Source organism: Hyla sarda, chromosome 1, assembly GCF_029499605.1.
Source record: "Hyla sarda isolate aHylSar1 chromosome 1, aHylSar1.hap1, whole genome shotgun sequence".
Taxonomy (NCBI): domain Eukaryota; kingdom Metazoa; phylum Chordata; class Amphibia; order Anura; family Hylidae; genus Hyla; species Hyla sarda.
The window spans coordinates 50913389-50937912 of record NC_079189.1 but is presented as its reverse complement, the minus strand read 5'-3'; the positions used below and the strand labels follow the sequence as shown (position 1 = coordinate 50937912).

The 24524-nt window shown below is 42.1% G+C and overlaps 1 protein-coding gene across 1 annotated transcript in view; it reads left to right on the top strand.

Moving 5' to 3' along the window:
- Positions 1-14952, top strand: part of LRPAP1 (LDL receptor related protein associated protein 1) — a 35359-nt gene extending 20407 nt beyond the window's left edge. Inside the window, exons 3-8 of the mRNA XM_056555029.1 lie at positions 973-1097; positions 2438-2558; positions 8819-8974; positions 10075-10157; positions 10302-10478; positions 14484-14952. Coding sequence (XP_056411004.1) covers positions 973-1097; positions 2438-2558; positions 8819-8974; positions 10075-10157; positions 10302-10478; positions 14484-14552 — 731 coding nt within the window. The 3' untranslated portion in view covers positions 14553-14952. The remainder of the gene's footprint in view (positions 1-972; positions 1098-2437; positions 2559-8818; positions 8975-10074; positions 10158-10301; positions 10479-14483) is intronic.
- Positions 14953-24524: the final 9572 nt, after the last annotated feature.

The window sequence follows — 24524 nt, the reverse complement described above, 5'->3', positions numbered from 1 at the left end:
ACAGAGGTTTCAGCAGAGAGCATTGTGGTCAGACTGGAAAGAACTACACAACTTCCTCTGGAGCATACAGCAGCTGAAAAGTACTGTAAGGATTAAGATTTTTTTTTCTAATACAATAATTTACAAATCTGTATAACTTTCTGGCATCTATTGACTTGCAATCATTTCTCTTTCTTCGGAATACCCCTTTAAGGACTCAACCAGTTTTAAATTTTATAAGCCATAACGCTCTTATTTTTCCATTGACAGTCATATCAGAGCTAGTTTTTTGGGTTGGAACCAATTGTATATTTTTAATACCACTTCTTTTTACATTTTAAATACTACTTTTCTTCTTCTTCTAGTGATAAAAATCACTCAATCTCTTGTACAGGTCTCTGCAATACATATGTATTGCAGTGAACTGTCAAGCTGCCAATGTCCTATTACATCATGTCAAGCGTAGGCTGTAATTGGACTCCTGCCATGGCAGGCCTTCAGAAAACCCCCACCTGCTATGACAGTCAATCGACACCCTGCAATTGCGTTCTAGTTTGTTGATCAGACCTTGAAAGTGACCAGGACACAGCTTCTAAGCACCTAGATGCCATGGTCACCATTGACTGCGGCATCTTGACACCATTAGAGCTAGCTGACTGCCGTTGGCTGTCCAGGCATGCTAGGCATTGTCGTTCTTCAAGAGGTGGAGGCACAATAGTTGGGAAACTCTGGTCAACTAAAATCCACCTTCTGTCTCTATAGAGGCTTTGTCTTCCCCATTTCTTTACACTGCAACGCTCATATTAACATAATGAAGCCAATCATGCTCAATAAGGGGGTGACCTTTATAGATTAGTTTAATGGCTAATCAGACCCTAATTATTTTGTCTTGTTCATTTTGATATCTTGATTGATCCAGAAGAAGAGAGTATTGGGGTCTGCCCTAGTTCCTGATATAGTATTATATATGTTTTTTTATTTTTGTGTCTATAGTAATACTGGCCAAGTATGGGCTGGATGGCAAAAAGAACACGCAAACAGAAGACAACAATTATATTAAAGACGGCACAGAGAACGACGTGCTAAATGATCCTCGATTAGAGAAGCTGTGGAACAAGGTGAGGCCTGAAGACTATAGGTAGTTAACGGGGCCATCACGCCCCCTTCCATAGACTTGTATTGGGAGAGCTAACGGGGGTCCCCAGCGGCGGGACCATCGCGATCAGACATCTTATCCCCGGAGTACCCCTTTAATCAATAAATTACAATATGGGGTATCCCATCAGGTGCGTACAGCAAGCATGTTATAGATTTTTTTTTTACTTATTCATGGTTGTATTTAGGGCTGCAACGATTATTCGATAAAATCGATGAAATTCGATAACGTCAACGAATCCCGTTATCAAATAATCATCCGATTCTTTGTCCGGGCGTCATAAGGCTGCTGGTTTCTGTACACACTGCTTTACCAATGGGGGTATGTGCAGAGCATTGCAACCTTGTGTCTGTAGTACAGACACTAGGATGCAATACTCTGCAAATACTACCATGTGTATAACAGTGTGTATGTAGTACGCACTTACACTACTGTACACATGGGGGTAAGTGTGTACTACATACACACTGTTATACACATGGTAGTATGTGCAGAGCATTGCATCCTAGTGTCTGTACTACAGACACTAGGATGCAATGCTCTGCACATAACCCCATGGGTAAAGCAGTGTGTATGTATTACATATATACACTGCTATACACATGGGGGGGGGGGTGTACAGAGCATTTGCACCCTAGTGTTTGTAGTACTACAGAGTCTGTACTACAGACATGGGTCGGGTGCAATGCTCTGCAGTCTGCACATACCCCCATGCGTATTGGAGTTCTATATAAAAAGTAAAAAAAAAAAGAAATTATAAAGCGTCCCCCCCCCCCCCCCCCAATAAAAATTAGCTCCCCCTTATTGCTATACAAAAAAGTTAAAATATTTTTTTTTTTACATATCTGATACTGCCGCGTGGCTAACTGTCTGAACTATTAAAAATTAAATGTTAGTAAATCATTAACATTTTATTTAATAGTTCTGATAGTTAGATGTGGCAATATCGAATTCATGCTGGTTTCTGTACAGCAACCGGCGTAAACATAAAAAAAAAAAAAAAAAAAAAAATTGCTTCTGTTTGGTCACATCACATGCTAGAAACTTTTAATATGGCCATGTACATAATTTTTCTATCAGAATCAGCTGAACCCCTTTTTTGGGCATTTTGAGTTTTTTTCCGATTAATCAATGAAATAATTGGCAACTAATCGATTATTAAAATAATCGTTAGCTGCAGCTGTAATTTTATTATTATTACATTTTTGTATTTATTTATTTTATCCCAATTTGGATACTTTTAAAATGAAATAGCTGAACAACCCCTATAATGCTGTAATACACATGCATTTTGTATTCTAGGCAAAGACATCTGGGAAATTTTCCGAAGAGGAGCTGGATAACTTGTGGCGGGATTTCCTCCATCATAGGGAGAAGATTGATGAGTACAACATATTGCTGGACACTGTGAGCAGGACAGAAGGTAGGTCCCGAATGGAGAAACATCGAGTTCTATTTTATAGGTTTACAAACAGGACTTCTTTGTACCAGTGTTTCCCAACAAGGGTGCCTCCAGCTGTTGCAAAACTACAACTCCCAGCATGCTGAGAGTTGTAGTTTTGCAACAGTTGGAGGCACCTTGGTTAGAAAACACTGCTCTGTACAATGGTATCTTTTTATATATTGGTGGTGATATGTCAGCATTAAAATACAGGGAAGATGTGAGCAATGAGGCTAGTGTTAGCCTAAATTTATAATGACCTTTCACATGTTCAGATGGTAGATTTGGGCTTTTGGGGTGGGGTTGTAGGCTCACTCAGATATTTGTTTGGTCTGGTTTTCTATGTTTAAGGGGTACTCCACTGCCCCAGCGTTTTGAACATTCTGTTCCGAACGCTTGGGGCATGCGGCGGGGGTCGTGACATCATGGTCACACCCCTTGTGATGTCACACCACGCCGCCTCAATGCAAGTCTATTGGAGAGGGAATGACAGTTGCCACGCCCCCTCCCATAGACTTGCATTGAAGGGGTGTGGTGTGACATCACAAGGGGGCATGGCCGTGACGTCACGACCCCTGCCGTACGTACCAGCGTTCTAAACGAACACCAGGTGCTACAGAGAGATCGCGGGGGTCCTTTGGATAGGGGATAAGATGTCAAGGGGCGGAGTACCCCTTTAAAGGGGTTATCCAGAAATAGAAAAACTGAACCAATTTCTTTCAAAAACAGTTCCACGTCTGTCTACAGGTTGTGTGTGGTATAACAACTTGGCTCCATTCACTTCAATGGAACTGAGCTGTAGAACCACACCCAACCTGGAGACAGGCAGGGAGCTGTTTTTGAAAGAAATCAGCTCTGTTTTTCTATTCCTGGATATCCCATTTAAAGGTAATGCGAATTCTCACTGTTTCTAGCTAATTTTATTAGAATCCCAAGGGAGCAAGTAAAAACCAGTCTTAATTTTCTTGCGTGACGTGTGCTGTAATGGTGTCTGGAATAAACGCCAACCTGTTTTGTACACAAAGGGCCATGACAAAGGCCCCTAAGCACCTGAAATGCGTTGGTGTTAGCTTTTTTGTGTGTTTGTATTGTAATATTGTCTGGAATAAAGACCAGTTCTTACTTGCACCTGAGAAGCGATTTATCCTTCTTTTTCATCCTATGGCCATGTTTACACGACAGAACTTCCATTCCACAGAGTCCTATTGGTTTCAATGGGATTTTGCACGAGAAAGAAATGAGAACGCACTCACCGGTCATTCATGGAAAAGTTGGGTGCAGCTTATTGATGAAGGCATGAGTACATCTTCAATGGAGGAAGGGAGAGACACATATAACCAGCTCCATAGGAGCTGGAAAAGCAGAGACGGTCCGTTTCGCAGAATGGACTGCTTGATCGTGCAGATCAGCAGAATCAATGGATTTCTGCTGCACTGTGCAAATGGCGGAAGTTCTGTGTCGGAAACATCTGCCATGGAAATCCCAATCCCGGCCTTCGTCAAAAGAATTGACATGTCAATTCTTTCAGAGGAATCTGCTCGGAAATGCATTGCAGTCTATGGAGACGGAGCATTTCTGAGCAGTCCTAGCCATCATGTTCTACCGGTGCCTGCTATTTTCATGTTTTCTGGGTCGACATTTTGCAAAGAATAATCGGAAAACAAGATCAGGTGCCCTTTTGTCTCGGGCAGCGTACATGCTCCAGAGTTTGCTTATTTTTCGGCAAAAATATCACCATTTATGCACATAAATAAGCAACATTTGGGTATCTGCACTGCTGACACAGCTTAATAAATGTCACCCTATATTACAATAATGTACTGTTAGTTTGCTGTAGTGTTGCAGATAAACCAACTGTGTCATGTCAAGTCAATGAGTTATTACACTGCACAGAAGGACCCACAGTTCTGCATTTCTTACTTAAAGGGGTACTCCACTGGCCAGCGTTCGGAAGTAAATGTTTCGAATGCTTCTTTCACGCTGCCGGGGTCGGCCTTGCCCCTCATGACATCACGGCCACGCCCCCTCAATGCGAGTCTATGGGAGGGGTGTCACGCCCCCTCCCATAGACTTCCATTGAGGGGGCGTGGCCATGACGTCATGAGGGGCAAGGCCGACCCCGGCAGCGTGAAAACAGCATTTGAAACCTTTACTTCCGAATGCTGGCTAGTGGAGTACCCCTTTAATTTTGCTCATAGAGTTTTAAGACAGATAAGTTGTGAGCAGCTAACTTTGCGGCCCCTTGAGCACGTCTTACTCTAGATGCAGTTTCAACCATAATCTCTATTGATGCCAACACCTTTGAAGTTTTATATACTATTGAATTAATCTTCTTGTCTGGTCCTTGTTGTCGGATTGAAAGATCGCATTAAAATACAATTACAATCGGACGTGTCTGAGTAGTTTTTGTTTGATAAGGTAAAGCATAGGGCAGAATTTTGGAGCATTGTCAGCACGGAAACCATTAAATGCTGGATATAACACTTTCATGGAAAGATCAAAAATATTGCGGCAGCTGGTCCGGACGGGAGCACAGTGTAGTGTTTTCATTGATGTTTGCTGGAGGATTTTGATAAATAATACTTTGCTCTTTTCAGGGTGAGGGGCAGGTGAGGATGACAAAGTAGAGGTCTTAAAGGGCTTTGTGTAAGCTGCTGGCGATTGACTTGCGCGTATCTAATCCGCAACCTTAGCTGACATTTGTTTTGTAGCCAAACGGACATTTAGTAGTAACTCGAGACGTGAAGGCAAACTCAATGGCTCCAGTCTATTTGTTTTATTTGTGGTGTTTTTTGCTTTTTTATTTTAGTCTTGCTATCACAAAATTTCGAAATGTGGGTGTGGGGGGGGGGGGGGGCGTAAAAGTAAAATTTCTTTGTGCTTTGTGTTATAGTTGTGGTAAAATCATAAGTGATGAATGTTATTTGTGTGAAAACCTGGTAACCTATTTGCAAGTTGGGTAAAGAGTATCTGATCAGTTGACGTCTGACCGCTGGGATTGACAATACTTATGGGGGCGCCCCAGCTCTCCCCCAAACAGATGTATAACAGGATTTCAACTACCCATTTTGTTATTTTAGGAAATAAACCGCTGCTTAAGCCATCTGCCAGCTGCTTTTCCTTCCCTTCTTAGGGTGAGAAGGGAGAGATGGCTGACAGCTATTGGCAGTGTATGGGCACCTTTCAGGGTAGAGATGATGACCTCTTTTGTATATAGACTGAATCCTATTTTAGCAAGAAAGAATATTTTGTAGCTTCTTAAAGTGTCACTGTTATTTGGAAAAACTTTTTGATATGTTGTCCAGATGCACTGGGCCTCACTCCTCAGACCCGTCAGGATTGCGTGTTATGACCCTATGAAGTGTCCGTCAGCGCTTACTCCTTGAAATGCTGCTCCTGCCCACCTTTTCACTCTGTAGACTTGTACAGTCAAAGGGTTAAGTGTGAGGGACAGCCATGAGTAATGGAGCGCTGCTGCACACTTCACTCAGCTGTAACTCGCAGTCACAGCAGGTCTAAGGAGTGTGACCTCAATTTTTGATATGTTGCAAGTTTATTCAAAAGACATTCAGTAAAGAATGGAACCTTCCAGTACTGATGGTCTAAGGTGAAAGCGACACTTTTAAATACAACTGAGCCTGTAAAAGGGTTTTCTGAAATGTTCAAGAATTGTGTAATATGGTTGTAACACTACACCCTAGAATAGGCCTGATGACTATTCTGATGTACAACATAGACTAAGAGAATGTTGTAACTGTGTCAGTACAGTATCAATGTGTAGAAATAAAAACTGTTCAGTAGACCTTTATTTATTTATTTAGTAGCTGAGTACCCGGCACTGCCCAGTTTTTCCTTTGTTGGGGAGGAAAATCCACAAAGGAGGAAGTTTTTGACTTCATATCCCATCCTCCTATATTGTTGTCATATCCTGTCCTCCCATCTCGACCTCCCATCTCGACCTCCTATCCCGTCCTTATGTCCCATCCTCATATTCTGTCCTCAGGTGGGACTGATTTGTGATGAAAATATTGTAAGCTGAAAATAGAAGGGGACGTGGCTTTGTGGGACTGGGTGTGATTTGCAAGCCAGACCTATGCACAAAAAGGGTAGAAAATAAAAGGGGTGGGGCTTAAACAGTGGGCGTGTCTTTGTGAGATGGGGTGTGTCTTGCAAGCCAGATTGCACCTTCACCAAGAGATGCAGAGCGGAGCTTGTGGAGTAAGGTACTGGAAGTCCCATATACTTGCATGGGACTTGAAACAAAAACCCATCTTTTATATATGGGTGTAGGTAAGGGTTAATTTAACTATCATATATTTTACTTGACATATAAGTAATAAGTGTACCAGGTATTATTGAAATATCTCCAGCAGTCTGGAAATTATGTGAGAACATACATTTCCCATAGATTTGCATGAGACTTTAAAGAAAAACCCTGACCCTCACAATTGGGGGTAGTTAAGGGTTAAATTAACTATCCTATATTTTAAGTGGACATATAAGTAACATATGACCAAGTATTATCGAAATATCTCCAGCCGTTTGGAAGTTATGCAGTAAAATATATTTCCCATAGACTTGTATGGGACTTTAAACAAAAACCCCGACCCTGGCAAATAGGGGTGAGTAAGGGTTAAATTACCTATCCTATGTTTGTTGTAACATGTGTACAAAGTTTCATGTTAATATCTTTAGCCAGTTGGACGTGATGCTGGAACATACACACACACACACAATGGCCCTCATTTCCTATTCTAAACCCGACTTGTTTTGTCGGGTTTTTTTTGTCGCATCTTTGTCTGCGACATGTCGCAGACATCGTGCGCCAGTCTGCGACACGATGCAAAATTTTTTCCCGACGGACCCGATTTGGATTCTCCCAACCCCTAAAAAGGGGCGTAACCCGACATTTCTGAGTTTTCCCACGTATTTATAAAGGTTTCCAACCAAAATGTGTTGAATTGTTGTGGATTTTTTCCCGACAACTCAGAGGAGTTGGAAACCAAAACCAACAAAACCCACGTGCGACAAACAGGATGCGACATAATAATAAATACCAGGGGAAAAAAGCAGTCGGGTAAGGAAACAAGATAGACTTACAACCCGATTTTCTAAGTAAATGAGGGCCATTGAGTTATATATATATATATATATATATATATATATATATATATATATATATATATATGAGAGATTTGACACTTATCTTGTTTTTTTTTCCCCCTCTTTTAGTTATAAAGGGGCTTCACTTTTTTTGTTTCCAATTTTTTGAGCTTAACATCTGTATTATGCCAAGCTGGTTGCTAAGGATAGTGGGGGAGATTTATCAAAACCTGTGCAGAGGAAAAGAGGTGCATTTGTCCGTAGCAACCAATTAGATGTGCTCTCTTTCTTCCCAGCTTGTTGAACACACACAGCAGACACTTAGTGGTCAGGACTGGGCAGTATGGCTCCGGTGAGGCCCCAGGAGCAGACTCCAGACAGCAGCACTTTCCAGGTCCTTCTAGGCAAATAGCTATAGCCAGCCCACCAGCCTTGCCAGTTCCTGCTCCAGAGATGTGGGACTCAACCAGGGATGGCTGTGTGTACACAGGCCACCACTTTTGCCCTGTAGCAGGTCTTATTCACGGCCATAAATACATGGCTAGAGCTAGACTACTCAGTCCATGTCCTTCACACTGACTTCATACTAGATAGGTTACTCTGAGGCTAGGTTCACACTACAGAACTTACGAGTGGAATTCTGATGCAGCAAAATCTCACTGCAGGCAATGGGATTCCGCTGCACAGTGGCGGATATTGGGCCGCCAAAATTCCCCCACCAAAAGAATGTTCTCTCTCATTCTTTAGGTGGAATCCACGCCACAGACATTGCAGTCTATGGGGATGGCAATGTCCGCACGGTAGTGTTGACTGATGCAGTCGCCGTTGGCCGCAATTCTGTAGTGTGTACCTACCCTAATAGCCAATCTTTGTTTGAAAGATGAAGTAATATTCACTGTAGAAAGTACATAGGCACACTAAATTGGTCAGCCTTTAATTTGGGGGTATCTAAATAAGGCAGCAAAGTTAAACAAGAATAGTACATAGGCACACTAAATTGGTCAGCCTTTAATTTGGGGTATCTAAATGAGGCAGCAAAGTTAAACAAGAATAGTCTAGTTTGAATTCCAGGATTTTAATTCCAGGACTAAATATACCCAAGGCTCACATTTTATTTTTTTTTTTTATATTGGCAACAGAAATCCACAAAAATGTCATCAGTCCTGATGAACATGAGATTAAGGCAGAAGACTTACACAGCAGACATACCGACCTGAAGGATAAACTCCGAAGCATAAACCAAGGATTTGAACGTCTTCGGAAAATAAGTCATGGCGGTTATAGTGGTGAAAGAGGTGCGTTACTATGATGTGTGCTTTAGATCTCTTGGGAATGATGAAGTGAAAGTGGTCATTTTTAAAGTGTACTTTCCTCGACACATACCGGTTGCGTAAATTTTGTAAATTTGTTGAATTACTGATTCTTAAAGGATTAGTCCAGCTTAGGATAGGGGACAGGGGAGTGTCAGGTCATGTGGACGGCTGGAACCACCCCGATCTCCTGCCTGGCACCCTGAATCTCCCCATGCATGGAGTTGTGTAGACCACCACACGAAGCTGTGGTCGACCCGCCCCCTCAATCTCTATGGGAGAGCCGGAGATACCAGAGTACAGCGCTTCGGCTCTCCCATAGCGATGAATGGAAGGCACGTTCCAACCGACTCCATGCAGGAGGAGAGCCAGGCAGGAGATCTCGGGGAGTCAGACACCTATCCCCTATCTTTTGGAAAACCACTTTAAAGGGGTACTCCACTGGCCAGTGTTCTGAATATTTACTTCCGAACGCTGTGTGCGCTGTGGGGTTTGGCCACGCCCTCTTGTGACATCAGGCCATGCCCTCTCAATGCAAGTCTATGGCATAGACTTGCATTGAGGGTGGCGTGGCGTGACATTACGAGGGGGCGTGGCTGACCCCCGCAGCACGCGCACACAGTGTTCGGAACTAAATGTTCAGAACACTGGCCAGTGGAGTACCCCTTTAAGTAAAGATAGTGTTATACTTCAGAGCTGCATTTATAATTCTGCTACACTATTATAACATTTAGCTGATCTGCTATAATCCAAGAGGCTTTGTAAGTTTTTTTCCTAAACTATACCTGATGTGAAGATTATGGGGGAAAGCTCTGTTCAGACACTGAACAAGCAGGGGATCCTGGTCAATATGAGTTTCAAATTCTATAAAATTTAAAGTAGTACTCCGGTATATAAAACATCACTGCAATTTAATCCACCATCTAAAGCAGTCTTTTCCAAAGTGTCTCCAGCTGTTGCAAAATTTTGGCCAAATGCAAGTCAGAATTCCTACAAGATAAGTCATGCCACGTGTTTGCAGATAAGAGTATATCTACATGTATGTTGACCTTTAAGTCGTACTATATTTGTTTTATTGTTTTTAGATTTTAATGAACCAAAAGTAAATGACTTGTGGGACATGGCAAGGAAAGCAAACTTTTCTGAAAGCGAGCTGGACTCATTTAAGGTAAAGGCATATATCCAAAAACCTGCCTCCATTAGACTTATGGGGGGGGGGGGGATTTTAAAAACCTGCCAAGAGGAAAAGTTGCTGAGTTGACCATTTTTTTTTTTTTTTTTTCCTTTATTTTTTATTTTATTTTTATTTTAGGAAGAGCTGAAACATTTTGAAACAAAAATTGAGAAACACCAACATTATCAGAAGCAGCTCGAAATCTCGCACGAGAAGCTTAAGCACATCGCAGAGACCGGGGACAAGGAGCATATCAAGAAAAGCAAAGAGAAGTACAATGCCCTCACCGATAAGATCAAGGAGCTCGGCTACAAGGTCTGTACCCAAAGGCTTCTGAATTTTGGGTATTTGTTTTTGTTTAAATTTTATATATTGGTAACATTTGTCATAATGATGGGCCAAACCATAAATATCTGATTGGTTTATTGCTGACCAGTACCAATACTACAACAAAGGGGCTCAGGCTGTCTTTCCAAGACAGGGCCTCATCCAACTTCATTTAAAGGGGTATTCCAGAAAAAACTTTTTTATATATATCAACTGGCTCCAGAAAGTTAAACAGATTTGTAAATTACTTCTATTAAAAAATCTTAATCCTTTCAGTACTTATGAGCTTCTGAAGTTAGGGTTGTTATTTTCTGTCTAAGTAATCTCTGATGACACTTGTCTCGGGAACCGCCCAGTTTAGAAGCAAATTCCCATAGCAAACCTCTTCTAAACTGGGCGGTTCCCGAGACACGTGTCATCAGAGATTACTTAGATAGAAAAGAACAACCTAAACTTCAGAAGCTCATAAGTACTGAAAGGATTAAGATTTTTTAATAGAAGTAATTTACAAATCTGTTTAACTTTCTGGAGCCAGTTGATATACATAAAAAAAAAAGTTTTTCCCTGGATAACCCCTTTAAGAGGCAAAGGGTATGGAGCCAAGTTTGCAGGTCGATTTTGTCAGTAGGATGACCTAGGCTATCTTGAATATATCTGCATTTGTAATATATCTTATTAACCCCTTGAGGATGCCGTGACTTTTAATTTTTGTGCCGTGTTTTTTTTTTTGTTTTGTTTTTTATCCTCCTCGTATTTCAATAGCCATAGCTTTGTCAACTTTCCACCTCCAGGGTTATATGAGGCTTGTTTTATGCAGGACAAATTGTACTTTGTAATGACATCACTCATTTTACCACAAAATCTACTGCAAAACCAAAAACAAAACCCATTTAAAAGTTATAACTTTTTGTAAAAAAAAAAAAAAAAAAAAAAAAAGATTAGGCTTAAAATTGTCTTTTTTTGACCCCCTATAATCTTTTTTTACATGGTCAGTATGAGGGCTAATTTTTTATTTATTTTTTTGTGCTGTGATCTGTTGTTTTTTTAATGGTACCATGTTTGTTTTAATGGGCTTTTTTTGATCGCTTTTGATCGTTTTTTTTCCTGGTATATGAAGTAACCAAAAATATGCAAATCAGCAAATCTGGACTATGCAATGTTTTTATTTATTTATTTGGTGCCATGACAGTTCGGGATCATAAACATTATATTTTATGAGTTCAAACGTTTCTGCATGTTTTGATACCAAATATGTTTTTGTTTATTTTTGTTTTTACATTTTATTTGAAAAAATGGAACAAGGGGGGGATTTCAACTTTTATCAAGGGAGGGGCTTATTCAGTTAACACTTTTTTCCCCACTATTTTTTAGTTCCCATTGGGGACTATTTCATGCAGTCTTTCGATTACAAACACTGTTGAAAGCTTTGACTTAGCATAACATTGATCAGAGTTATCAGCGCTCTGCTACTATAGTCTGCTGAGGCTGTCTGTATAAGAGTTTAGATCCAACAGCACAGACGCAGGCAAGAACCTTCAGGCGGCCTTCTTTATTGAACGGGACCCCATGATTTCACTGCAGATGTCCCCATTAACCCACCCCCACCAGTATTTTGCCCATTTTACATCCTGTGATCAACTTTAATTGTAGGATCTAGAGATGAGTGAAGTTACAGTAATTCAATTCGTCACGAACCTCGCGGCTCGACGGTTGCTGACTTTAGCCTGCATAAATTAGTTCAGCTTTCAGGTGCTTCGGTGGGCTGGAAAGGTGGATACAGTCTTAGGAGACTCTTTCCTAGGACTGTATCCACCTTTTCCAGCCCACCGAAGCACCTGAAAGCTGAACTAATTTATGCAGGCTAAAGTCAGCAACCGCCGAGCCGCGAGGTTCGTGCAGAATCAAAGTACTGTAACTTCGCTCATCTCTTGTAGGATCTAAAGGGATAATGCTGGTATTAGCGGTGAGCCCTGGCTGCTTATAGCAGCCATTACTCACCAGTTTTGAAGCAAACTCAGCTCCTAAATGTATGCTCTACATTCTCAAGGGGTTAAGGCATAGACCCAGCAGCCTGTCCTTCTTCCTTCCCTACCTGCAGCCTCTCTGCAAATGTTCAGCAATCCCCACAGTAAATTAAGGAGACAGAGGAGAGGAAAGGTGAAGGGGAATAAAGATGCAGCTGCTGTCCAATCAGTGCTGACAGTGCCAGACATGCTATTGACAAGGGGATTGGTTAGGAATAACAATAAATGCTCTAGAATTGTTGTCATTGGTCTGCAGAAATTTACTGAAACATACTATATGTCAGGACAGCTATAGTAGTCTGGCTGTGGAATCTTGAACACTTCCTATAGCAGCAGTCTGGCTGTGAAATCTGATATGCTTTACAGAAAATCCCATGGACAGCAAACCCCATGGTGACAATAGACTGGAGAGGGCTCATTGGCTTCTGTAAGAGATTATCCTACGCATGCTCTGTGACCTGTGCAGAGATCATTGTACGGAGGGGGTGGCTGGATTTCACCATGACTTATTGTGAATGGCCTGATCCCTTCTGTAATCTTACCCGTGATGGTAGTTAGGAGACTGCTGAAATTTTTTTCTCTACAGAACATAAAGTGTCATCTTATTGTTAGGTTTTGTGGCCAGAATGAAAACTTCAAGATTTTCGGATTTTTTATTTTTTTATCTAGATAGTAAAATGGAATATTAGAAGAAGAAAAAATTACCCCAATTTTTTTTTTTTTTTAATGTTAAACTAAGCAGTTGGTCATTTTCTGATAATACATTCCTTTATAGGGAAACTGTCAGCCTGTTCACCCACACTAAACCCAATACACTGCGTCATAGTGTGGGTGAACAGGAGTCAGACAATGGGTCACTTACTAAAATCTGTTCTGTAGGTCCGGAGATATGTCCCCTATAAGATCCTCTTCTTTATTCCCTGAATTACGCACAGGAGGCAAGGCCCCACCGGCTCAATTTACATATGCATGTTCTGTGACTCCACGTCCTAGTGATGGGCGGCACTAGGATGTGGAGTCACAGGACAAGCATATGTACAAGTAAATTAAGATGTCCGGGCCCCGCCTCCTGTGCTCAATTCAGGGAATAAAGAAAAGGATCTTATAGGGAACATATCTCTGGACCTACAGAATGGATTTTAGTAAGTGACCCTAGGGCTGGGCGGTATACCGGTTTTACCGAAATTTTTGGGCTGCACGATATGAATTTTTCCCATACCGCAATACCGGTTGGGCCCCTCCCCCTTGGGAATGAATTATCAGCCCAGCGCAGTGCTGTCCCCACATCGGGGAACTAATCATATGTGACCCGCCATCGCTGTTCTGCTCCCCCCAAATCGTGTTACCCGCCAGCGCTGTTCTGCTCCCCCCCCAATATATTATCAGCCCAGCAGGGTACTACTCACATGTGTCACCCGCAAGCACTGCCCTCCTTCTCTTTGTTGGGGGCCGCCAGCGCTGGAACTCTATACTGTACTCCAGTGGTCGTTGGCTGTCCGGGCATGCTGGGAGTTGTAGTTTTGCAACAGCTGGAGGTCCGCAGGTTGGAGACCACTGGTGTACAGTATAGAGTTCCATCGCCGGCGGCCCCCAACAAAGAGGAGGAGGGCAGTGCTTGCGGGTGACACATGTCAATAGTACCCCGCTGGGCTGATAATTAATTGGGAGGGGGGGAGCAGAACAGCGCTGGCGGGTAACATGATTTGGTGGGTGGGGGGAGCAGAACAGCACTCTCGGGTCACATGATTTGGGGGGGGGGTGAAAGAAATACCGTTAAATACCGTGCAACCGCCATAAGTTTCAAAAATGCTGTGATACACATATTTGGTCATACCGCCCAGCTCTAAGTGACCCATCGTCTGACTCCTGTGCACCCACATTATGACCCAGTGTATCGGGTTTAGTGTGGGTGAACAGGCTGACAGTTTTCCTTTAAGTGAACTAACACTTTATTTCTCGTCCTCTTTAGGTAAAGAAGCATCTTCAGGACTTAACAAGTCGTATTTCTAAGGATGGGCTCTCCCACAATGAACTGTGATAGAAATGCTCAGTGAAACTATAGACATTACCATACAAGAAAGTGTTCTGCCCTGACGGTACTACAGAGAGAACCCCGCTTCTATCGGGATTGCAGAAAACCTTCCTTGGCAGATGTGCTCTTCATCTTTGATTCACCACGTGTCTTCTTCAGGCAAAGCATTCAGTCTGTCCCAATACACTTGTTATTGTTTATTTTTATTTTTTTTATCATAATCATTATTCTCAATCATCTAACATTGTTAGAGCTGCACAAAATTGTGACACATTAATAACCACATTGTAGAAATCTGGAACTTTATGCCATGTATAGATTCTTCACGCTGTGTTTTGTATTTCGAATTTAAGTTGCCTTTAGAGATTGGTCGATTGTGATGATTAAATATTTTCTATGAACAAGGTGTCATATTTATAAGGACAGTATGTGATAATTAATTTTTTTTTTTGTATTCCTTTGTGTCGCTGATGTTGTTCCCCTAGTATTCGGAATTTCAGCATTACCATTCCTTGCTAGTTGTTTTCTAGTTTTTCTGTGCTCTTATTACAGCTCACTCACAGGTCTAATGGCCCAGACCGATTGCATCATAGATCTCTATGATGTGAATTGGAGACTTTCGGACCATAGGCCAGGACTTATGACCATAGAATTGTGTCTTACTGGACAAACTGAAAGCAAATGATATTCAAGACATTTATAGTATACTGATGGAGGGCTAAAGTACCTGTTGTTTATTTATATTAATTTTTTTAATTTGTTGGGTCTGTAGCTTTGTGTGGACCCAGTCATTGTATGTAGTGGTTTGAAAAGTCCCTAGATTCCCAACCACAATATGTTCCCCAGAAGACAGCAGCAATGTGACCTCTCACTAGTAAAGTACACCTGATAAACTACTCATCCTTCTTAATATTCTTAGCAAAAAAAAAGTCTTTGTTTATACGTAGTATTTTGGTCACTATTTTTGAAAAAATCAAGAGAAAATCTAGATAATTGGTTTTCTCAACCCAAAAATTGATATAGATATCCCTTGGTGAAAATAAATAGTATGTATCATGAGCGAAATATCACCAATAAGGCTTAGATATCAAATCTTATTTTAATTAGTTATAAAATTGTTATCAAAAAGTGTTAACTAATAATGGGAAGGGGGTGAGGGTACAGGTGAGTGCCTACACTCTGAGCCCTACCTATCTAGGGGGGCTCCTAAACTAAGTGTGGATAGGAACAGGGAACATAGAGACAATAAATACAGATAAGTTAGCCTCTTCCACCAACGCGTTTCGCCTAATGTGGATACGTAGGCTCATCAGGAGACAAGAGGACAACAAGTATATACAACGATAAGAAGATATTAGTACATTAAAGCGTTAGTGGGTTAACACTTAGATAATGAACGATTAACATAAGACAGATGCATTAAGATAGATGGAAATATATAAAAGTCGGTCTCAGTGGTCAGGGACAGTCAAACTTGAATGTATGTCATGATAATGTCAGTGTCTAGATGTCAAAGTATAGATGAACAGAGACACTAGAAAAATGGTATACATTACGGAGTATCAAGAATATACGATGTGTAACAATATCATGTACAGGTCAAAATGGTAGCAGAGAAATAATCTTCAGAATATTTCTAGGTTCACTCCATGTAATATTTCATGCAAAAATAAATTACAGAACATGAGACATCTAATCTCAGAGGGTACTCATAGAATTAATCCAAATAGCTTAGCAATTTATCTTACCACAGTTGTTAGTATGTGGTGGGCGCCATAATCGATAATAAATGGTGATAGACCAAAGAGCAACGTTAGGTCTAAACAAAAAGATAAACGCAAAAAATGTAGTATACAACCACAGTGTAAACCCAAAAAATAGAGACATTGGAGCCATTGCATACCCTGATATGGAGATCTGTGCATATTGGATATCCCATATAAACCAGATTCAATTAGTTCCAGGTATAGTTGATGACTGTGAACCCAAAATTTAGAACAGAATCAAGTAATATTCTCCATGTGTTTCAATAAAGGATACATATGATAGAAATAGAAGCCAGTTCCACTGACCTGTCCACAGCAAGTAGATAGAGTCAGCGTGTAAACAGATAGTCGGGCCCCAGCAGCTCGAGGTGAGTCCCAGGTAGCTGAAGAAAAATAATAAATTATCGGCCACAAATTTTGGGGGTCTTTTTTTCCTTTTAACGCTTGTGAAAATAAAAAGTATAGGGCATAAGGGGTAAAAGGAGAAAAAGCCCCCCAAAATTTGTAGTGCAATTTCTCCCGAGTACGGAAATACCCCATATGTGGCCCTAAACTGTTTCCTTGAAATACAACAGGGCTCCGAAGTGAGAGGGCACCATCCGCATTTGAGGACTAAATTAGGGATCGCATAGGGTGGACATAGGGGTATTCTACACCAGTGATTCCCAAACAGGGTGCCTCCAGCTGTTGCTAAATTCCCAGCATGTCTGGACAGTCAGTGGCTGTCCGGAAATGCTGGGAGTTGTTGTTTTGCAACAGCTGGAGGCTCCGTTTTGGAAACACTGCCATACAATACGGTTTTCATTTTTATTGGGGGGGGGGGGGACAGTGTAAGGGGGTGTATATGTAGTGTTTTACTCTTTAGTAGGTGTTAGTGTAGTTAGTGTAGCCCAAACTTGAAGCAGGAAACTTACAGTAAACCTGCCTGTGTGAATGTACTCTGTACGTTCACATGGGGGGGGGGGCAAACCTCCAGCTGTTTCAAAACTACAAATCCCAGCATGTACTGACAGACCATGCATGCTGGGAGTTGTACTTTTGCAACAGCTGGAGACACACTGGTTGGAAAACCTTGTTAGGTTCTGTTACCTAACTCAGTATTTTCCAACCAGTCTGCCTCCAGCTAATGCAAAACTACAACTCCCAGCATGTACTGATCACCGAAGGGCATGCTGGGAGATGTAGTTATGCAATAGCTGGAGGTACGCAACTACAACTCCCAGCATGCCGAGACAGCTGATTGCTGTTTGGACATGCTGGGATTTGCAGTTTTGCAACATCTGGAAGTCTACAGTTTTAGAGACCACTGCAAAGTGATCTCCAAACTGTGGTCCTCCAGCTGTTGCAAAACTACAATTCCCAGCATGCCCAGACAGAAAACAGTTGTTTGGGCATGCTAGGAGTTGTAGTTTTGCAAGATCTGGAGGGCTACAGTTTAGGGACCACTATATAGTGGTCTGAAACTGTAGCCCTCCAGCTGTTGCAAAACTACATATTCCAGCATGCCCAAACAGCTGTCTGGGCATGCTGGGAGTTGTAGTTTTGCAACATCTGGAGGGCTACAGTTAGAGACCACTGTATAATGGTCTCAAACTGTACCCTGCAGATGTTGCTAGGCAACTCACCGGCTTCTGTCCGATCCAGCCGCACATCGTCGCCGCCAGCCGATCTCCGTCGCCCGGATTGGTAAGTGGATCTTCAGCGCCGGTCCCCGTCGTTTCCCCGTCCTGCCCCGCCTATTGTCGTGAGCAGGACGGGGAAAACAAACGTTAACCCCCCCCCCCCCCCGCCCCCGATCTGCTATTGGTGGTTGCGTCTAGACCACCAATAGCAGGAATAGGAGGGGTGGCACCCCTGCCACCTCACTCCTATCGCTTCAGAAGGATCCTGGGTGTCTTAGACACCCGCGATCCCCCTTACATTCCAGGTCACCGGGTCACTATAGACCCGGAATCGCGCAAATCGCAAGTGTGAATTCACTTGCGATTTGCCGCGATCGCCGACATGGGGGGGGGGGGGTCTGATGACCCCCCCTGGGCATTTGCACGGGATGCCTGCTGAATGATTTTAGCAGGCATCCCGGCCCGATCCCCGTCCGGCGCACGGCGGGAACCAGAACTACCCATGACGTAAATGTACGTCCTTGGTCCTTAAGACCCAGGGTGCCGGGACGTAACGTTACGTCATGGGTCCTGTAGGGGTTAAGTGATAACTGGCACATGCGTAACTGGCACTCTGACATCAGCGGCTGCAGCGCCGCTCAGCTCATCAATATTCCTCCCGTCCCTCTGCCTCTCCCTCTTTTCACCGCTCTGTAATGAATAGGCGGGAGGAATTTTGATGAGCTGGGCGGCGCTGCGGACGGCGGCTGCTGACATCAGAGTGATAGTTACCCCGCCTGTGCCAGTTAGCAGTTGCTTAGTGCAGAGGGAGCAAGCTGACTGTTTTCCTTTAAGGCTTGATAGACCCCAATGTATAAAAGGCTTGGTAGACCACAATGTATAAAAGGCTTCGTAGACCCCTGGGACAAAGCTGCTTTAGGTAGAAACAAGTCCTAACATCTGGGCCAAAAGGGCATGTTAACCAGGAGTAGGAGCTTATATTGTGGTGGCCTAAGTAAGTGTTGTGTAGTTAAAGGGTACCTCTCATCAAAAAAACTTTTGATATATTATAGATTAATGTATGCAGAATAACTTCACAATTGCATGTTATTAAAAAATATGCTTCTTTCTATTTCATTTTCCACTTTGAAGAAATGACCACTAGGGGTCTCCCTACCAGTCCTGGCAGCAAGCATTTCAGACTCATGCTGGAGTCCTAAACACTCAGAGCTGCCAGTCTGCTTTGTTCACAAAGGAGAACACTCACAGCTGCCAGCCTGCTTTGTTCACAGCCTGTTTGGCTGTGAACAAAGCAGGCTGGCAGCTCTGAGTGTTTAGGACGCCAGCATGAGTCAGAAATGCTTGCTGACAGGACAGATCGGGAAAAATACAATAGAAAGAAGCATATTTTTCATTAACATGCTATTAATCTAAAATATATCAAAAGTTTATTTGATGAGTGGTACCCTTTAAACTAAAGTTTGTGATGCCAGAAGTTTTAACCTCCACACTACCAAGGATAACCAGTTGCCTCTACAAGGCGCCGGGCGAAAAACACCTTAAATGCCAGGTTATGGAAACCACTTTAACGTTACTTCAAGAATTTACAATACAAACATGAACAGTTCACAATATTCGCTGAAGAATACAACAAAGAACCACACTTGCTTCTAGGCACTATGGGACTTGTAGTCCTTGCAGATCAACTTGATATTTAGCGTTAGCTGAGACTGGTCTGAACTTGAATTGGACAGACTGACTGACTTGACTTAGTTGAGCTTGACTAAACTTAGACTTGATTGAAGAAATCTTATAAGATATAGACTTAGAGAGAGAGGAGATGGCTGCCACCAGCCTAGACTTTCTACACACGGAATTGGTCCTGAAGTGCTCCTGCACAGACAAAATGAACTCTTGCATAGTTGGAACAAATTACATATACATAAACTATAGAACATTGTATGAAAATACATTATAACATACATAACTGGCAAACATGAACTGTGGGCTCGGAGTAGACACAATAAAGCAACTTCTACCTGACAGGGTAGGTAGACAAACGTGTTACGCACTGGAATACCACAATATCTTTAGCCCATCTAAAATATTAGAATGCATTGGAAAAGTTTGCTGATCCTTTTCACTTTTTTCATATTTTGTTATGTTACAGCATTGTGCTAAATAGGAAAAAATGTATTTTTCCCCATAATTCTGCTCTTGTTACCTCATTATGAAAATAGAAAGCAAAATTTTTGCATAGACAAAGGTATTCCGACCCTTTACTATGTTGCTTGAAATTTACCTCTGGCTCCTCCCATTTCTCTTGATCATATCTGAGATGTTTCTATGCCATGATTGGAGTCACCTGTGATAAATTCAGATGATTGGACAGGATTTGGAAAGACGCAGCCCTGTAGGTATAAGGTCTCACAGCTGACAATGTACAGGGTGGGCCATTTATATGGATAAACCTTAATAAAATGGGAATGTTTGGTGATATTAACTTCCTGTTTGTGGCACATTAGTATATGTGAGGGGGGAAACTTTTCAAGGATGGCGGCCATTTTGAAGTTGGCCATTTTGAATCCAACTTTTGTTTTTTCAATAGGAAGAAGGTCTAAGGGGGTCAGATTGGGAGACCTTGGGGGCCATTCAACTGGCCCACGGCGACCACTTTCCAGGAAACTGTTCATTTGTGAATGCTCGGACCTGGCACGTTCCCTGAGTTTTTCCAGCAAGATGGTGCACCACCACATTATGGGTGTCAGGTCCGAGCATTCCTAGATGAACAGTTTCCTGGAAAGTGGATTGGTCTTCGTGGGCCAGTTGAATGACCCCCAATGTCTCCCGATCTGACCCCCTTAGACTTTAATCTTTGGGGTCATCTGAAGGCAATTGTCTATGCTGTGAAGATCCGAGATGTGCAGCACCTGAAACTACGGATACTGGAAGCCTGTGCTAGCATTTCTCCTGTGGTGTATATAGTAGTATATAGCAGTGTATACAGATACTGGAAGCCTGTGCTAGCATTTCTCCTGCGGTGTTGCTATCAGTGTGTGAAGAGTGGGAGAAGAGGATTGCATTGACAATCCAACACAATGGGCAGCACATTGAACACATTTTATAAGTGGTCAGAAACTTGTAAATAACTCATGAAAGAATAAAGTTTTGTTAAAAGCAAGCACATCATTGTTTTCTTTTTTGTGAAATTCCCAATAAGTTTGATGTCACATGACCCTCTTCCTATTGAAAAAACTAAAGTTGGATTCAAAATGGCCGACTTCAAAGTGGCCGCCATGGTCACCACCCATCTTGAAAAGTTTCCCCCCTCACATATACTAATGTGCCACAAACAGGAAGTTAATATCACCAACCATTCCCATTTTATTAAGGTGTATCCATATAAATGGCCCACCCTGTATATCAGAGCAAAAAACAAACCATGAGGAGGAAAGGACTACCTGTAGAACTTAGACGGGATTGTGTGAAGCTAGGATCAAAAGAAGGGTAAAACAATATCTGCGGCACCATGCCTTCATAATTCCTACATGGAAGAAGTTTGTAACAACTAGCACTCTTCCTAGAGCAGGCCGCCTCACTAAATCCAGGTGTGTAAACCTTGTGGACTCATACCCAAGAAGACTGGAGGTTGTAATCACCACCAAAGGGGCTTCAACTAAATCCTGGGTATAGGGTCTGAATACTTATGTTACTGCAACATTTTAGGCTTTTCTGACATTCTGTTTATTATGGGGTATAGAGTAAAATTATAGGGGAACACTTCATAAAAAAAAGGGGGCTCCAGTGCCTTATCCATGGGTATTTTCCGTCACCGCCTGGCTCTACCTGTTGAAGCTGTTTCAATAAAGATACGAAAAAAAGAAGAAATTATGAATAACTGTTCATAATGTATTGTGATATCCATGGTGGATGTATTTTTGCAAAATATAGGAATTTGGTTGCTTTCATCTATGACTACATGTGGTTAAATGGAGATAAGATAATGATCACGACCCCCTCCTAGTGATAGGAGGCTGTGTTATAATACCAGATGAGAAATATTTAGGATTTTGACAATAGAAGCCACATGTGGTTCCTTATTACAATATTGTAATTACAGGCAGCGATCCGCACAACGGGAACCATCCTGATTTATAATTACAGCTCCGTATGAATGCAATGATAAAGGAACATGCAGGAAACCTACTGGATTGTAAAATGTGCTGGGCCTCCTGTTCCAGAGGGTTAGTGATATATAATACTTTTTATTTTTTCTCTGTTTATAGACATATGACATTGAACAATCTTTATCTAAATAACCAGTTTATGTCAGTGAAGAGTCTTAGGCTGGGATTACATACATCCGGCATACATGAACCCAGCCTAAATCTTGACACAACAGATGCCACAACTGATGACAACGTGCATCAGTTGTGTAGCATGTCAGACATATTGGGCTAAGTCCAACATGTAAGACTCCATTTTGCCTCCGACAAGCCATATTTGTGTGAAGTGTAAACTGCTTCATTCAAAGATCAACTTTAAAATACATTAAATGGAGTTGCTTGAAATATGCTGACGCCAATTCCCCCATGTTCCCAATTCTGCAATAACGCAAGGCCGATAATGAGAAAGTTCCAAAACAATCTAAAGGTTAAAGCCAAACGAGACCGGGTGGCTGCTATCGTCTAACAAAGCCAAAATATATGACTGTTATTGACATACTGGTGGAGGTCAGACGTCTCATTATATCTGTGTGGTCACTGGTAATTTTCCTGTAGATGGGTACTGCATAGCTCCATCTGCAGGGGAATTTGCCCAGTGCTGTCAAGGGGGGGGGGGGGGGGGTCTTCCTCTGTCCTGGGGAGACCATTTATTCCCATTAGTTAAGAAGTCCGTACCACGGGGTCTACTTGATTGAGCAGCAATCAAGAGATCATAAAAGCACCTGGGGGCAGGAAGTAAGGGAACAGAGGACACCAAAAGATGTCATGAGGTAGTAAGCCGTCTCCACCTGCCCCAAGGGGAAGGGCACATGCCAAGATGAAGGCCCTGAGAGACCATCCCAGGTGCTGCTGTGTGTCATGGAAAGATACTCGGTAACTATACCATAGTTTTATGTATCTTCCTCTCTTTTTTCCTATATACAATAGCAACTTTGTTAAACGCAACTGGTAAGAACAAGTCAACTTCTTAGATGGTAAGAATCAGAGTTAAAGGGGTTATCCAGGAAAAAACTTTTTTTTTATATATCAACTGGCTCCAGAAAGTTAACCAGATTTGTAAATTACTTCTATTAAAAAAAAATCTTAATCCTTTCAGTACTTATGACCTTCTGAAGTTAAGTTTGTTCTTTTCTGTCTAAGTCCTCTCTGATGAAACCTGTCTCAGGAAACGCCCAGTTTAGAAGAGGTTTGCTATGGGGATTTGCTTCTAAACTGGGCGTTTCCCGAGACAGGTGTCATCAGAGAGCACTTAGACAGAAAAGAACAAACTTAACTTCAGAAGGTCATAAGTACTGAAAGGATTAAGATTTTTAATAGAAGTAATTTACAAATCTGGTTAACTTTCTGGAGCCAGTTGATATATAAAAAAAAAAAAAGTTTTTGCCTGGGTAACCCCTTTAAGACGTGGATGTCATTATGGCAATTGAGATAGTGAATTGATATTAAATCTCCATTTAGAGATTGTAGTATGTTTAGTATATAGCGATCATCCAATGCATCAACATTAGTCCACATTTAGCATAGTTGCAGATCCTTCGCTACTTTATTTGTCATAAAAAAAAATATATCCACGGAGTTACTGATAAGAGCTCCTGTCAAATTTAGTACCATTATATATATAAAAGGAACACTAACATAACACATCCTAGATCTGAATGAACTTATCGTATGAAATACTTTTGTCTTTACATAGTTGAATGTGCTGACAACAAAATCACACAAAAATTATCAGTGGAAATCAAATGTATCAACCCATGGAGGTCTAGATATGGAGTCACACTCAAAATCAAAGTGGAATACAGGCTGATCCAACTTTGATGTAATGTCCTTAAAATGAGGCTCAGTAGTGTGTGTGGCCTCCACGTGCCCGTATGACCTCCCTACAACGCCTGGGCATGCTCCTGATGAGGTGGTGGATGGTCTTCTGAGCGATGTCCTCCCAGACCTTGACTGAAGCATCCGCCAACTCCTGGACAGTCTGTGGTGCAATGTGGCGGTGGATGGAGCGAGACATGATGTCCCAGATGTCCTCAATCGGATTCAGGTCTGGGGAACGGGCGGGCCAGACCATAGCATCAATACCTTTCTCTTGCAGAAACTGCTGACACAATCCAGCCACATGAGGTCTAGCATTGTCTTGCATTAGTAGGAACCCAGGGCCAACCTCACCAGCATATGGTCTCACAAGGGGTCTGAGGATCTCATCTCGGTACCTAATAGCAGTCAGGCTACCCCTTGCAAGCACGTGTAGGGCTGTGCGGCCCCCCAAAGAATTGCCACCCCACACCATTACTGACCTGCCGCCAAACTGGTCATGCTGGAGGATGTTGCAGGCAGCAGAACATTTTCCATGGCATCTCCAGACTCTGTCATGTCTGTCACATG